Source organism: Cardiocondyla obscurior, linkage group LG04, assembly GCF_019399895.1.
Source record: "Cardiocondyla obscurior isolate alpha-2009 linkage group LG04, Cobs3.1, whole genome shotgun sequence".
NCBI classification, from domain to species: domain Eukaryota; kingdom Metazoa; phylum Arthropoda; class Insecta; order Hymenoptera; family Formicidae; genus Cardiocondyla; species Cardiocondyla obscurior.
In genome coordinates this window covers 7,071,860-7,086,523 of record NC_091867.1, presented here as the reverse complement: position 1 = coordinate 7,086,523, position 14,664 = coordinate 7,071,860, and the positions used below count along the sequence as shown (strand labels likewise).

General features: G+C 32.3%; 6 protein-coding genes and 1 long non-coding RNA gene across 12 annotated transcripts in view; 6 read left to right on the top strand and 1 right to left on the bottom strand.

Annotated features, from left to right (window-relative positions):
• The window catches only part of Alpha-man-ia (alpha-Mannosidase class I a), a 299,072-nt gene that overhangs the window by 238,711 nt on the left and 45,697 nt on the right, over positions 1 to 14,664 (top strand). The gene's annotated exons all lie outside the window — the stretch shown is intronic.
• LOC139101547 (uncharacterized) overlaps positions 1 to 14,664 on the bottom strand; it is a 95,676-nt gene that overhangs the window by 40,252 nt on the left and 40,760 nt on the right. The gene's annotated exons all lie outside the window — the stretch shown is intronic.
• LOC139101536 (odorant receptor 22c-like) lies at positions 22 to 2,176 on the top strand. Its single transcript, XM_070654749.1, has 8 exons — positions 22 to 188; positions 445 to 564; positions 640 to 757; positions 976 to 1,237; positions 1,331 to 1,447; positions 1,560 to 1,650; positions 1,745 to 1,887; positions 2,022 to 2,176. The coding sequence occupies exons 1-8, from the start codon at positions 24 to 26 to the stop codon at positions 2,164 to 2,166; spliced, it is 1,161 nt and encodes a 386-aa protein (XP_070510850.1). The 5' UTR covers positions 22 to 23; the 3' UTR covers positions 2,167 to 2,176.
• LOC139101892 (uncharacterized) lies at positions 3,101 to 5,359 on the top strand. The gene is made up of 9 exons (XM_070655401.1): positions 3,101 to 3,246; positions 3,349 to 3,468; positions 3,563 to 3,697; positions 3,876 to 4,351; positions 4,470 to 4,580; positions 4,657 to 4,747; positions 4,880 to 5,025; positions 5,094 to 5,226; positions 5,306 to 5,359. Exons 1-9 carry the CDS (start codon positions 3,106 to 3,108, stop codon positions 5,357 to 5,359), a joined length of 1,407 nt encoding a protein of 468 aa, XP_070511502.1. The 5' UTR covers positions 3,101 to 3,105.
• Positions 5,030 to 8,345, top strand: LOC139101546 (uncharacterized). The gene is made up of 2 exons (XM_070654759.1): positions 5,030 to 7,274; positions 7,350 to 8,345. Exons 1-2 carry the CDS (start codon positions 7,048 to 7,050, stop codon positions 7,498 to 7,500), a joined length of 378 nt encoding a protein of 125 aa, XP_070510860.1. The 5' UTR covers positions 5,030 to 7,047; the 3' UTR covers positions 7,501 to 8,345.
• LOC139101890 (uncharacterized) lies at positions 7,907 to 13,614 on the top strand. The gene is made up of 14 exons (XM_070655400.1): positions 7,907 to 7,915; positions 7,999 to 8,144; positions 8,268 to 8,400; positions 9,159 to 9,377; positions 9,538 to 9,657; positions 9,722 to 9,839; positions 9,927 to 10,188; positions 10,260 to 10,376; positions 10,467 to 10,557; positions 10,655 to 10,797; positions 11,005 to 11,137; positions 12,773 to 12,890; positions 13,076 to 13,337; positions 13,443 to 13,614. Exons 1-14 carry the CDS (start codon positions 7,907 to 7,909, stop codon positions 13,612 to 13,614), a joined length of 2,043 nt encoding a protein of 680 aa, XP_070511501.1.
• Positions 13,666 to 14,650, top strand: LOC139101530 (odorant receptor 22c-like). The gene is made up of 3 exons (XM_070654743.1): positions 13,666 to 14,182; positions 14,253 to 14,385; positions 14,462 to 14,650. Exons 1-3 carry the CDS (start codon positions 14,082 to 14,084, stop codon positions 14,531 to 14,533), a joined length of 306 nt encoding a protein of 101 aa, XP_070510844.1. The 5' UTR covers positions 13,666 to 14,081; the 3' UTR covers positions 14,534 to 14,650.

Sequence of the window (14,664 nt, the reverse complement as noted above, 5' to 3'; positions counted from 1 at the left end):
CCAGCCAATAATCTTTTTTAAATATGTTTTCGAATCACGAGGAGACAAACTTTCCCGAGAATCGTTACTACAAATTGAACCAAATGTTACTCTCGGCAGTTAGTTTGTGGCCGTATCGACGTTCAAAGTTCACGAACATTAGTCACATCTTCCATTTTGTCATAATGACGTCTTTTGTGTTTTTTCAGGTAGTTACACATATATTCTCATTATTATACGTTTAGCCGGTGTGCAATTTAATTTTTATACGCTAGCGTCTCGTAAGTATCGACTAACTTCGGGGGAGAGTCTAATTAAAAATCGCTTCTAATAATATGCTAGTGTACTACCATCGTAAAATTATTTAGATTAAATTAGAAGTTAGAATCTTAAGTTTATATTATATTCTAAGGGAGCGTGCAAGTAAATGTAATAATGTACCGCGTACGTCTTCGTCACTTTCAGTTAACATCCTTTATCACAATACAATTCACCCTGGACTTATTCATTATGGTGCTTTCGTATGCCATACCGTCTTGCTTGTATATCGTACAGTACGTCTCGTTTTGCACTAATCGCAACGGTGTAAGTCAGCCGCTTTCTCATTCCGTCATTACTTTTCGCCCCGCATTCCGGTAGTTTTATGAAATAATTCCGCAGGTGAAGCGAATTTGGAAAGACATACATGACAGCTGGAGTCTTTTGAAAAACGAAACCGAACGCAAAATAATGCAACAGCATTCATCTTCCGGTGAACTGATGACGATGTTACTAGCACGTATGAGAATTATGAAAGAAAAGCATCTAATCGATCAGTATTATTACTATTAATTATTATTTCTTCCAAAATACCGTACGATCTTGGAAGCTCGTGAAATATTTTATTTCTGCAACTTATTTTCTACAATTTTTTTTTATTTGCTACTATTAATTTACACGATAAACTGAACTTAATGTTGAAAAAAAAAAATGTCACGTATTCGTACGTAATTCCAGTGAGTGTCGTCACAAGTATAATTCTGTACATGTTTACCGAACTGTTATCAAGTATTCTTGATTTCATCGTTCCGATAAATGGGACCCGGCCACACGAGCTACATGCCTTGACGGAATATTTTGTCGACCAAACGACGTACTATTATCCAATTCTATGCCACTGGATACTTTCATTGTGTTTCGGTTGTTTTGTATTTTTAGCCACGGGTACGCTAGAACTCGTATACGTCGAAAATATCTGCGGGTTAATGAAAGTGGCCAGGTGAGGTTTTCACGCCGGTCGCTGTATTAGAAAGATGAGATAAAAGGAGAGAGAAAAAAAAAAAAGATGAGACTTGATTGAATAAATTTGCAGCTACCGGATCGAGTGCTCGCTAAACAAATACGCGTTGAATAATTCCGAGCAAAAAAATTACGCGGCTTATCGATATACTATAACTGCCGCGATAGATATACACCGACGAGCTCTTAAGTTGGTATCTTTATATACATTGTATCTTTCTTGCGAAATCTTAATGCGTACCGTACTCAAAACTGTGCTCGGATTGATTTAAACTACTCATTTCTGCCTTTTATTGTTGAAGATGCAGCCAGTTTTTCGAAGACAATTTTCAAGCATATTTTTTTGTGCTAGTTATAATCGGCGTTATATCTACAAGCTTAAACTTATTTCGGGTGAGAAGTAATTCTTTTAAAATTTTTCTTTTCTTTAAAAAAAAAGAAAATGTCGATTAATATCGATGTACATGTTTTATATTTTATATTTCAGCTGCTTAGAGCGATAATGATGCAAAATATGTATCAGCTTATTGCATCTACTTTATTTATCATCTTTCATTTCCTGTTTTTATTTCTGGGTAATTACTACGGGCAAAAAATTACGGATTGTAACAACGAAGTTTTTTATACCGTGTGAGTATTTAATTATTTTGATTTTTCTCAACATCGACTGAGCCAAAGGTAAACTTTTAAATAATTTAAAATCAAATTGATCGAATTAATTTAATTTTGAGAATTGTTGTAGTAAAATAATATTTTGCAAACAGATACAACGTACAATGGTACGATGCTCCAGTAAAGATCCAGAAATTATTTCTGTTTATAATGCAGAATACCACAACGCCGTACATTTTGAACATTGGCAATTTAATTTTTGCCTCGGTGGAAGGTTTCTTCAAGGTAGGAAGATAACATATATCGAAAGAATTACAGATTCTCATTAATGGAAGCGCTTAACAAATGTGTGTTACAGCTCGTGAGCATGTCCATGTCTTACTTTACGGTGATTTATACTCTAATGTAACAAAGCATTACGTGACGCAAGTGAACTCGTTGATTATAAATAACACGTAGCTAATGAAAGATGACAGTAAACAATCTGCACATAGTAAAGAAATATTAATTAACTGTAACTTATAAGCGGATCTATTTTTTATTATTAAACGTCTCGATTTAGTGTACAAGAAAAATTTGTTTTCTACTTACTCGCGCCCGAATATATGTAACATATTCGTAAAACCGTGAAACAACGGAGCGTCATCGTGGGCGCGTACGAATACGTGACGTGTTCTTGACAATTTATCACGGCACAATTCAACAAAAGACAATATATCGTCGGTGTGATTTCACGAAGAAGAGAAAGTTCAGTTCAACGGCTCATGTGCGAGTGAATGACTAAAATCGCGGTAGACTACGCGCTTGCGTCAACCCTGGGACCAGCAACGGGGTAAAATTGCTCATGAAAAATTTCTAGCGACGAGATTTTTTTTTTTTTCTCTTCTTTACTGACCATTTACGTGGTTTACGTGTCCTCCGTTTTGTTTATATCTCGCTATATCAGCAATGGCCAACGAAGAAACTCGATTTCCTTTTTCGCTTCTGCCACGCAGATACGAACGTTGCTTAAATTGCCACAACTGTCACTCATTTCTCGACGTACCTTTCCCCTGTCAATCACGAATCGCGAGAAATCCGAGAAAAAATTGCCTGATATGCTAAATAAACTATTGCGGTGAGAAAAGTATACGGAGAGAAATCTGTTTTTTTTCTTTCTTTTTTTTAATCTAGCCCTTTGGTGACATACGCTCTTTCAGAGCCGCTTCGCATTCGTCTTTTAACCATTGTAAGAAAATGAACGTATTTGACGAGTATAGTAAGTTTAATATAAATTTGTTGAGAATCTTGGGTTTGTGGCCCTATCAAAAAACGAAATTTGAACGTTTTCGTGCGCAGTTCTTCAATATATTACTCATTACTTATATGATTGTGCAGGTATGAATTTTACATTTGCTCCTATTCTATATTGTAGTTGTTTAGCGAGTTTGATATTGTGGAACGGAGCAGTTAAAAATTTATTATTATATATTTTTCCAGTTCACACAATTGGTTATAGTCGACTTTAGTGTAAACGTCGTTTTTAAGATTCTGTCGGAAGCTTTTCCGACTTGTTTATGCGTTATAAAGTTTAACATGTTCTTCTTCGACCCTACAAAAGTTGGTTTTTAATTATAATGAGCAAAATTTGATTTTTTCGACAGACTTCCGATCACGTTACGATTTTATTTAATTTGAAACTTATCCAATATAGATAGAACAGATAATGGAAGAAATTATTAACAATCATCAAATGCTGACAGATCCAAAAGAAATTAAGATAGTAGAACATTATATTTATCAAGGAAAAATCATAACAATTTTGCTTACACGTAATAATATTAATTTATAAATGTTTATGAAGCACGTTTAGAATAGCTTAAATATATGATTTTAATTAGTAATTAATTTAGTAATTAATAATTTTATTAATCCGATTTGGCGTGATACATTGTAGATAATGATTTTACGCTCAAAGTAGAAGCAAACATAAAAAAAAATATTATAACGTATACGTAACGTCGTAAATAAAGTTGCCAAAAATTGGAGGTGGATCGTGCGAAACCAAAATGAAAAGTCGTGCACTACTCGGCCAGCTTCGTAATAGCTTAATTAATTGCATAATTACCTATCACGAGATTTACAAAATTAGTGCCTCTCGATTTCGCGTAATCCATCTTCAAATTTCGGCGACTTTACTTACGTTCTGTACACCGCTATGGTATATCTTATATAATTTAGTGGGGCTAGTGATTCTGTCATTTTTAATTTTAATATTGGTACTGACACCGGATATCCTCGATTTTTTCCGGCCATTGAACAAATCACGCACGCATTATATACTAATGCTGGAAAATTATAATATAACCGAAGGAATTCAATTTTATTATTTTTACACGTATGCCTTTGCATCCACCTTTATCGGAGTTTTTTCAATAATGGCCGTCAGTATGATGTTGATACTGTGTTCCTTATACAACTGCGCGATGTTCAAAATTTGCAGGTAAGAATCGCGAGAGATTGTAAAACTTTTAGAAATATTTTTTTCTGAATTAATGCAGTAAGACAATGAACAATAATTGTATTGCTAACGCGACTAAATAGGAATTTAATGTCGTCAGTTATCGAATAGAACACTCTATTGATAAGAAAATATTGGCGTGTTCTAATGTGAGAATCGTAATCGTTGGAAGGATTATTAAAATGGTAAAACTTCATCAAAGAGCACTAAAGTAGGTATCCCATTGTGATGCTATCTAATCGTTTTGCCACGTTCGATTTATTTATTTGATTTATTTGATTTTTAAGGCTTTTTAAATTGTTGATAACCAATTTTACAGTCCCGTTTCTTGCTTTACTAGTGCTAGGATTGTTTTCGTTCGTTTCAGTTATGTACAGAGTAAGTTACTTTCTCTTTTATACAATTAATTTTATTAAATTTGCACTTGATCAATACTAACGTTACTTCAGTCGCCTGTACATAGATATATTTTATAAAAATTAAATAATCAAATTACTCTGTCATTAATAGTTTCTGATTGCGGTGACAATTACGCATAAAATGTACGACATTATATTCTCCTTAATTTTTATTATGGCGCATTATTTGTATCTCTTTGGAAGTACTTTTATAGGACAACACCTCGTCAATCACGCTGACGAATTATTTGCTGCGGTGTAAGGAAAGATTCAAACTTTTCGCCCAAACGAATTTTCATTATCAAATTAAATAAAATTTTATTTAGGAATTTATCCTTGTGGTATGAGACACCTGTAACGATGCAGAAGCTCTACTTGTTTCTAATCCGAGTCACTTCGAAAAGTATTGTTCCAAATATTGGAGGTGTATACGTTTCAGTAATGGAAAGCTTTACCTCGGTAAGATAAGCACAAACATAGAACGCGGCAATACCTTTCTAGCTGCGCGTTATCAACTTTATTGGATTATTTGTTATAGATCACGAGCACAGCGATATCATTTTTGATGGTAATTTATTCCGTACAATCGTAAAATTTATTCAGAAAGCGTAGCTGCTTATAGCATAATATACATATGTAGAGACTTTCTACACACGCGGTAGAATAAAATAGTAAAAAATAGATAACTTGGCTAAATAAAATAACGTTCTCTGGTATTTTTTTCATCGACAAATAATACTTTGTGTCATGAGAAAACAACAATTTTTTTTCTCTTACTTAGCGTTTAAAAAAATACATATCTTTTAACAATTATAGTCATTTAGGTATTAATTCATGATTTATGACTTGTTTCGAGTGTAAAGTGAAAAAATTTTTATGATCTACTAAAAATATCCATCAAAATATAGAAATATATATTGCAAATTAATTATAAAATTAATATATGATTTAACAATTAATATTTTTTATTCCTGAAATGTTATTTACTTATCTACTCATCTGACAAATTGCGCTCTTACATTCTCTAATTATTCTAACAAATATAATTACTACCTTATTCTCCCTTTCTTTCTACGTCCACTTCGAGAAAAGCATTAACAAAAAAAAAAAAAAAAAACCCTTACAGCACTCGAGTAACTCAAACTCGAATGATAACGTACGTTTTTTTTATGCTAACTTAGACCATATCTCATGAATTTTATTTTATTATATTTTCTCCCCTAAGAATTACTACACGTTGAACGTTTGGTTATTTCAAGTCTATTACTTTCTCGCGCAAGTGTTGGAAAACGTACAGAGGTAATCAACCGACACCCTTCTTTATGCTTTACATATAACTTCGGACAATTTCGCAATTATTATTATCACCGTTATTCGCGCCTGCCACCCTGTAATGCAACTATAGCACCAGAACGAAGTGAGATCAAGGTTCTCATTGTCATTGCGCGCATTCGCGGTTTCACGTCTCGTGAAAAAATGACTGTGCTCGAGAGTCAGTACTACAATATCAATCGAATAACTTTACTGATATGCGGCTTGTGGCCTTATCAAAGTACAAAATTTCGGTACGTACGAGCTATATTCATATTAGGAGTGTTTGTCACCTTCGTGATCTATCAGGTACACGTTAATCTGACAAAAATATTATACAGATATAATTATTGCATATTTCCTTTTAATTTTTATATTAATAATTTTTTTTTTTAAGTCTGTGTTACTGTTCATTTCCGAATACAACTTCAAGCTAGCGTTGCAAATCTGTTCCGACATTTTTCCTGCTATTTTGTGTATATTGCAGTTTATCGCTTTTTTGATTAAACCGATTGAAGTGAGTTCCTTACTTTACACACGTAAAGATCATTATTTTATCTAGCAATAAAGCAGCTGTACAAATAATAGTAAAATATTCTTTAATTAAGAAATTTTATTTGTTTTAATTACTGGCAAAAAAAAAAAAAAAAAAAAAAGATATCGCGCTTTACTTGTAGGTGAGAAAATTGTTAAATCAAATTTGCGACGAATGGAGTGGATTAAAAGATTCTAAAGAGGTTGAAATAGCAAAAACGTACGGAACGTTTACGAGGCGACTTACTCAGGCCTTACTTTGTAAGAAACAACTTTGGAAAGGTCTTCTTTGACTCAGATAAATTTAGATAAATTCACGACTGTGTCGTTTAAGCACATCTACCTTTAGATAAATGTTTTCTTTTTATCTTTTTTATTTGCAAATTCAGGAATTTTTCAGTGTGCGCTTTGTTTTGCTGGCTTTTTCTGATCGCAATGCACATTGGTCCTATCATTGGCAGTAATAATGCGGCAGCTAATGAATCTTTCTTAAGACAAAACTACGACTCGATGCAAGAGTTCCAGAAGTCGTATATTTTGAAAGAAAGATACACCACGTTATTCTTCATAGTTGTTCTAGTGGGTGTTTTCGTAATGACGACTACTACGTCAATGATTTTAGCTTACATGCGGCATGTTTGCGCGATGTTCCGAATAACGTGGTAAGAGTCTTCAATATTCATGTGAAATACTTGCCAGAACGTGCTCTAATTGTGACATGAAGTATACATTTATAGCTATCGGATCGAGCATTCGTTGGACAGCAACACGCTGCATATGTCAATTTGTCAAAAAAATCGCCTAATGTGTCGAAAGTTAATTAGCGCCGTCAACATTCATCGCAGGGCCATGAAGTTGGTAGCAATTTTGAGTAATGATTCTCTTTGAAAGCGCGGTAAACGCGTCGGGATATTTTTGAAATTTAAATTTAATTTTTTTTTTTTTTTTTTTTTTTTATTTCAGAGTCAAATTATTATCGTTACGCTGAACATTTAGTTTGATTATTTCTAGCAATTGTTTTCAGTAATAATTTATATTTATGTATACAGTTACTTATGATATAATATCTAGCATTTTCTTTCAAACGACGAATACGAAGGAGATAAATTTATTTGATACAGAAACTGATTGTTATTTTTTTATGCAAATGAAGAACATTATGACGCTCAAATAATTCATGAATAAATATTCCGTTTCTTTGCTGCTTTGAAGGTTTACGCAACGTGCCTTAGACAGCTTTAAAGAGTCCTACTTCTTTTTGATTGGGATAGGTGTAATTTCATTAGCCATTAACATGTTACATGTGAATACAATTGCTCTTTACGTTACCGATTATGTTGTTTTCGCGAATATTTTTATACATGCTGCTTTATATGCTAATTTCAGGCACTGCAGGCCGCATTAACTGCAAATAACGCGAATGAACTGGCGATATCTACTTTCTACGTTATTATCCATTTCGTTTACATTTTCATAGGAAATTATGGCGGACAGACAATTACAGATCATAGCGCAGATGTATTAAAGACGTTGTGAGTATAATGGTCACAAGTTCTTTTTTTTTTTTTTTTTTGCATATTTATTGGAAAACTGGAATTATAGTTTAAAAATCTGGCTTAATTGCGTAATAATAAATATCGCGCAACGACTTTTAGATATCACGTGCAGTGGTACGTAGCGCCTATAAAAGTGCAAAAATTAATTCTTTTCTTGCTACTAAAAAATACAAAGCAGTTTGGTCTAGTCATTGGAGGAATCTACGTCGCCTCATTAGAAGGTTTTATCACGGTGAGAGCATTAATGTGTAATCGATAGAAATGTTAGTTAATTATCAACGCAATCTTGCTATTAATAGTCTCTGTGCAATATTATAATATTACCGATTATATTTCTTATAAGATTATGTTTCTTGTTTAATTAAAAAAAAAAATATATATATATATATATATTGTACATAAATAATATTATACATATAATAAAAGATAAAAAATAACGATTTCAGCTTACAAGTATGTCAGTATCTTACTTTATGGTAATCTATTCTACGCAATGATGAACGTGTATTTATGAGAAAAATAATATAATTAAAAACCAATTACACGGTTAAATTAATTAATAATATTCCACTAACTAAATTTAAAATAGTAAATTATAAGTAGAGAGACGTGGATATCACCAAGAATATCGACTGTCATACTTCACCCAATTTATTCTACTGTCTACCGGTTTCAAGTAATGCATTACATAGATGTGTAAAATTTTGCGTATCATAAAGTAAAAAAAAACCTCCCCCCATATCTTTCATGACATTTTAAAGAATAAAAACGAATCGCAAACGCGAGAAATAATTTACTTTAAAAGTTGCAGAAAATAACACATAATTAGATGAAATTGGTCACAACTGTTCTGTTAGAAACATATTTCACGGAAGATTACTCGTTCTATCAATTATTATATTTATTCGCGTTGAGGGTATACACTCGGTATTTTTCTTTTTATTTTTTTTTAAATAAAAAATGCAAGAAGAAAATTAATAGAATTCATAATGCAATAGCATAGAAGGGAGAAAAAGAATAATTTGCGTGATAGCCTTACAGTCGAGTTTCAACACTCAAAGAGAAATGTTCGTTCCTAAGAGTAAGTACTACAATGTGAACCGATTACTTTTACTGATATGCGGCTTGTGGCCTTATCAAGAATCAAAGTTCAAAAACATCCAGGCTGCATTCTACGTCACTATTTTGTTATCATATATAATACTTCAGGTACGACGGATTTTATATTTGCAGCGATGCAAAAATTCTTTTTAACTTGAAAATAAAAATGTGCAGACGAAAGATAGTCTGGAAGACACATCGATACTTTAACGAGCACTAATAATCATACCGTTAAAAAAAAAAAAAAATACGAAACTAATATTTTTAGCTTACAACTTTCATCGTCGCCGAGTGTACTATAAACCTAGTTACAAAAGTGTTATCGATCGTTCTTCCCATGTTTGTATGCATCCTGAAGCACGGTGCTTTTTTCTATAACAATCAAAAAGTAAGTCGTTCTCCTCATCCCGCGGCTGTCGTAAGAAAATTACGCGACGTTTCTGTAATCGCAGATGAGACATCTCACGAATCTAATGTGGTATCATTGGACCATAATCCAAGACGAACAAGAAGTTGCGATATTAGAGAAATACACCAAGTTCTCCAAGCGATTCACGATATATATGCTACGTAAGGATAACGTAAAATATGACTTCATCCACGACATATTTAAAATAAATATGACGGGCAGATAATTATTTTTATAATTTTGATTAGACTTCTTTGTCCTGGGCATGTTTATTTTAATCATAGGCCACATGTTACCAATTATTCTGGACGTAATCGAACCGCTGAACTCGTCTCGACCGCGGCATTTCTATATCTTAATGGAATGTTTCATCGATGAAGAAAAATATTTCTTTTGGCTTTTGTTGCATACCATTGTGACCATTTCGACCGCACTGATGATGATAATATCCGTCGGAACTATGCTTATGAGTTACACTTTTCATGCTTGTGCGATGTTCAAAATTGCAAGGTAATTCGGTTCGAATGTAATCATAAATTTTCTAAGTTTTTAAAGGTCTTAACATATTATCACGTCTACAGCTACCGCATCGGAGATGCGATGACGGAGACTTCTGTAGAAACCTCGTCTCTCCAAAAAGATTGTGCAATTTGTCAAAAAATTATCAACGGAGTACGCATTCATCGAAAAGCTATAGAGTTTGTATTTTTGAATAATTCTTAATATAAGATATTTATTATATCTTATATTTTATATAAAAAATTTATTATAATTAATAATTGTTAAAGATTCGCTAATTTAATCGTATCTGACGTAAGAAAGCCACTTTTCGTAATGCTCAGTGTGGGGATGATTTCGTTAGCTCTCAATTTATTTCAGGTTGGTGTTAATTTCTTAGATTGGAATGCATTAATCGATTCATTTAAAATATTTGTATATTCGGCTCGTTATAAATCTATAACCGATTCGATTTTAGGTTTTCGCTGCGTTGTCTGCAAATAATATAAACGAGCTATTTACAACGTTTATATTTGTCACCACGCAAATATGTTATTTATATGCAGGAAATTACGCCGGGCAGATAATTACAGATCATTATTCCAAAGTTTTTAACACAACGTAAGTGCATATGCAAAAGAATTAGTTGTCTGATAAATAGCACGGTACGAATAAAGAATATATTTTTCATATGTTTCTAAAAGAAAAAAAAAAAAATAAGACCTGCGTTAAAGCGCGTTGTCACCACCGGATGAAACAAATACCGAATATATTTCATAAGTAAAATTGCCTTCCCTTTCTTTTTCTTCTTTATGTCTTCTCATACAGATATGATTCACGCTGGTATACGGCACCGTTGCGTGCACAGAGATTATTATTGTTTATAATGCAGAGAACTTCGAAAAATTTCTCCTTCGTGCTTGGAGGAATATTTGTAATCTCGCTGAAAGGCTTCTCTACGGTAAAAACGTAACGTTATTAATTATGTAATAAGTACATATTACAAAATTAATTTCAACGGGTATTCCAAATTTGCAGGTTGCGAGCATGTCAATATCTTACTTCACGGTGATTTATTCTATAATCTCGAGATAATTGTATAAGTGAGAAAATTCTCTTTTTCGTAGTGTTATATAAATTATTTTAAAGCGTACATAAGAATATCTTTTCTTTTAATTTATTTAATGTTACTTAATGTGACGGTATTATGTCACGTATTAAATATCTTATCTGGTCAGGTAACTACAAGTTCTAAAATAATGTTTTTAAAAAATATCTACTTGTATTATATGTGTATTATATGTACTATAGTATATGTACTATAGATCTTAACACGCATTTTTATTATATACATTCAGTTATATAAATATGCACGTGCGTGCACACGCACACGTACGCACACGTAACATGTATAATTAAATACTGTATATTGTATTAATTATTTAGATCTCCCGTGGACATTAACCTATATGTAACGTCGTGATCTGTACTTTCAATACTTCTGCAAATCACTTATCAAATAATTATATTGTAAAACTCAATTGTCTTATTCGAATTAATAGATAATTATTTGTAACATATAAAAAATATTACCCTTGTGCGCATACGTATATATTGCAAAGACATCGCGTCGTGCTTAACGATCGTACGAAAAATATCACCGTGCGCGTGATAAAGTGATCTAAGCCAAACTTTTAAGTCTCCACTCTAACGTTAGTACAGAAAAATTTCTGAAGAAAACGTGTATACGATAAGTGGGCAATTTCAATAATATCACTTCGATAGCTTACGTACAGCAATCAACGTAAGTTTCGCGATATCTATTCTACCGGCAAGCCGGCGGGATAAAATTTTATCTTTTTTCGTTCCTTTATTTATATTTTATATTTCTTCACGCTGGCGCTCTGTAAATTTCATACATCTGCCGTTTATCCCACATCGCCTTTAAAATTATCTTATGAACCCGAGAGATAAATTCATCGCGCGTTTAAATTCGATCCGCGGTGGGAAAGACGCGGTTTCGCCGCGCTCTTCCTGATACACGCGTTTCAGTCTTCGCCCGAAGATGAATTTCGTCGGCGAACGGTATTACAAACTAAATAGAATTCTCCTGCTGTGTCTGGGTCTGTGGCCCGATCAAGTCTCATTGTTAAAAAGTACTCAAGTAATCTTTTTAGAAATAACGTTCGCGTCCTCTATAATATGCCTGGTATTGGGTTTTTTCATGTCACAAACTACATATTTTACGCGACTTAGCGTATAGTCTTGCCAAAATTATCTAATAACATTACTGTTTTTAGTGCAACACATTTTTTGTAAAACAATTTAACCTTAATTTAGTTACGCAAGTTCTGATGTATATTCTTTTCAACTGTATTTTTATTACAAAATATAACGTATGTCTTCTACGCGTCGATAATGTGAGTGTTGACTTAATTTCGAAACTTTTAACGTTTCGTTCTTGAAAGACTTGTGTTGCAGCTATAATTTATTTTACCTTTTTTATTTCAAGTTATTAAAATAATAAAAACTAAATTAATAAAGCAAGTAACATTGAAAAAGCTTGTGAAATAACATAATTTATTTCTCATCATAGATCAAATATATTTTCCACAGAATTCAATGTGATTGGAATATGTTAACGAGTCAAACGGAACTAAAAGTAATACAAAGATATGCAGAAAATGGAAAACTACTTACGCTCGGTTATTTAAGTAAGATAATAAATCAAATATTATTCTGGTTAATCAATTTTTTTTTCACAATGTATATTAATTGTTTTTAACTATTTGTTAATTTATTATATAACTTATATATTTTTTATGATTCATGTTTCCACTCAAATAGATAATTAATTTTAATAGTTAATTAATACGTATCTATAATTCCCTTGTTTCAGTTATGGCTATTATAACTGCAATTGCATTCATAATATTACAATTTTTACCCTCAATATTCGATGTGATCGTACCAATAAATGAATCACGATCGCGACCAATAATCATTACCGTGGAGTACTTTGTCGACGAAGAAACGTACTTTTTCCCTATTTTGACACATGTTATTATATCTCAATTTGCTGGGACTATGATGATAATAGCTATCGGAACAATACTTACATCGTGTGTACTTCACGCGTCTGCCATGTTTAAAATCGCCAGGTAAAAATTAAAGCTCTATTAAATAGATTAAGTTTCATTAATTTGTCTAAAAAAAAAAAAAAATTAAATGTAACAAGAAGTTCTTTGTGCATTGTGTTTTCACAGCTACCGAATAGAACACATATTTGACGCAAATGGTCAACTAATACCGAAGGATTTGAAACAATATATATTTTATAACAACCTAACGCATGCTATTTATGCTCATCGTAGAGCCGTGGAGTTAGTATCGACGTGTATTATTTCTTTGCACTCGAAACCTGCTTTGCTTGAATAAAATAAAATTAATTTATTGCTGCGCTGTATTACGAAATATTAATCCGTGTGAAAAAATAACAAATTTCGTAGATAGATTAATTAATTAAAATTTTTTTTTTTTTTTACATTTATGACTGTAAATCTTCGCAGAAAAGGTCGAGTGCAAAGATTAAAGTATTCCCGCCCCAAATGAATAATAAGTACACGTTTTGCTGTTGAAGTTTGGCCAATTTTATGACGAAATCTTTTGCAACATTGTATGTCTTATTATTAGGATTTGGTGTTGCCGCGATAAGTCTCTGTGTCTTTAATGTAAGCGCAAATGCAGGTATTGCAAAAAGAATGCACTATTATTTTATTCGAAGAAGGCTGATTATTATTATGATACACAATAATACGTTACTGTAAAATATAATTAATAAGTAATATTCAATTGTGTATTAGTGTATTAATGCAGTGACATCTCTAAACGTTACGGAATCGTTGATGTTTGGTGGTGTTTTGACTCTGAGTTTATATTATGTATCTATCGCAAATTACGCTGGACAAACTATTATAGATAGTAGTACTGCCATTCGTCTGGCAACGTAAGTATCAAACATATTTTCCGAATTTTTAAGGTTTTTGTGTATTAATTGCTTTTTTTTTGTCTCTCAGATATAATTCGGAATGGTATACTGCATCGTTACGTTTGCAAAAGTTGATACTATTCGTAATACAAAGAAGTAATAAACAGTCTGCTTTAGTATGCGGAAGTGTATTTTGCGCGTCCTGCGAAGGTTTTGCTACAGTAAGAAATATTAGAATCGATTTCTATTTTCACCGATATTTAATAATTATTACTATTTTCAATATTTACTACACAGATCATGAGTATGGCTATATCTTACGTTATGGTTCTTCAATCGATGGGTGCGCACAAAGAGAATTACGTATAGATTACGTAATCATGCTTAGAACACACCCATTTCACCGTTTTTGAAATACGTTTATAATACGTGATCACATATACATTCCTGCCTATTTATTAAATTTTGAAATAAATCCAATATATTACATGCATCTCTTT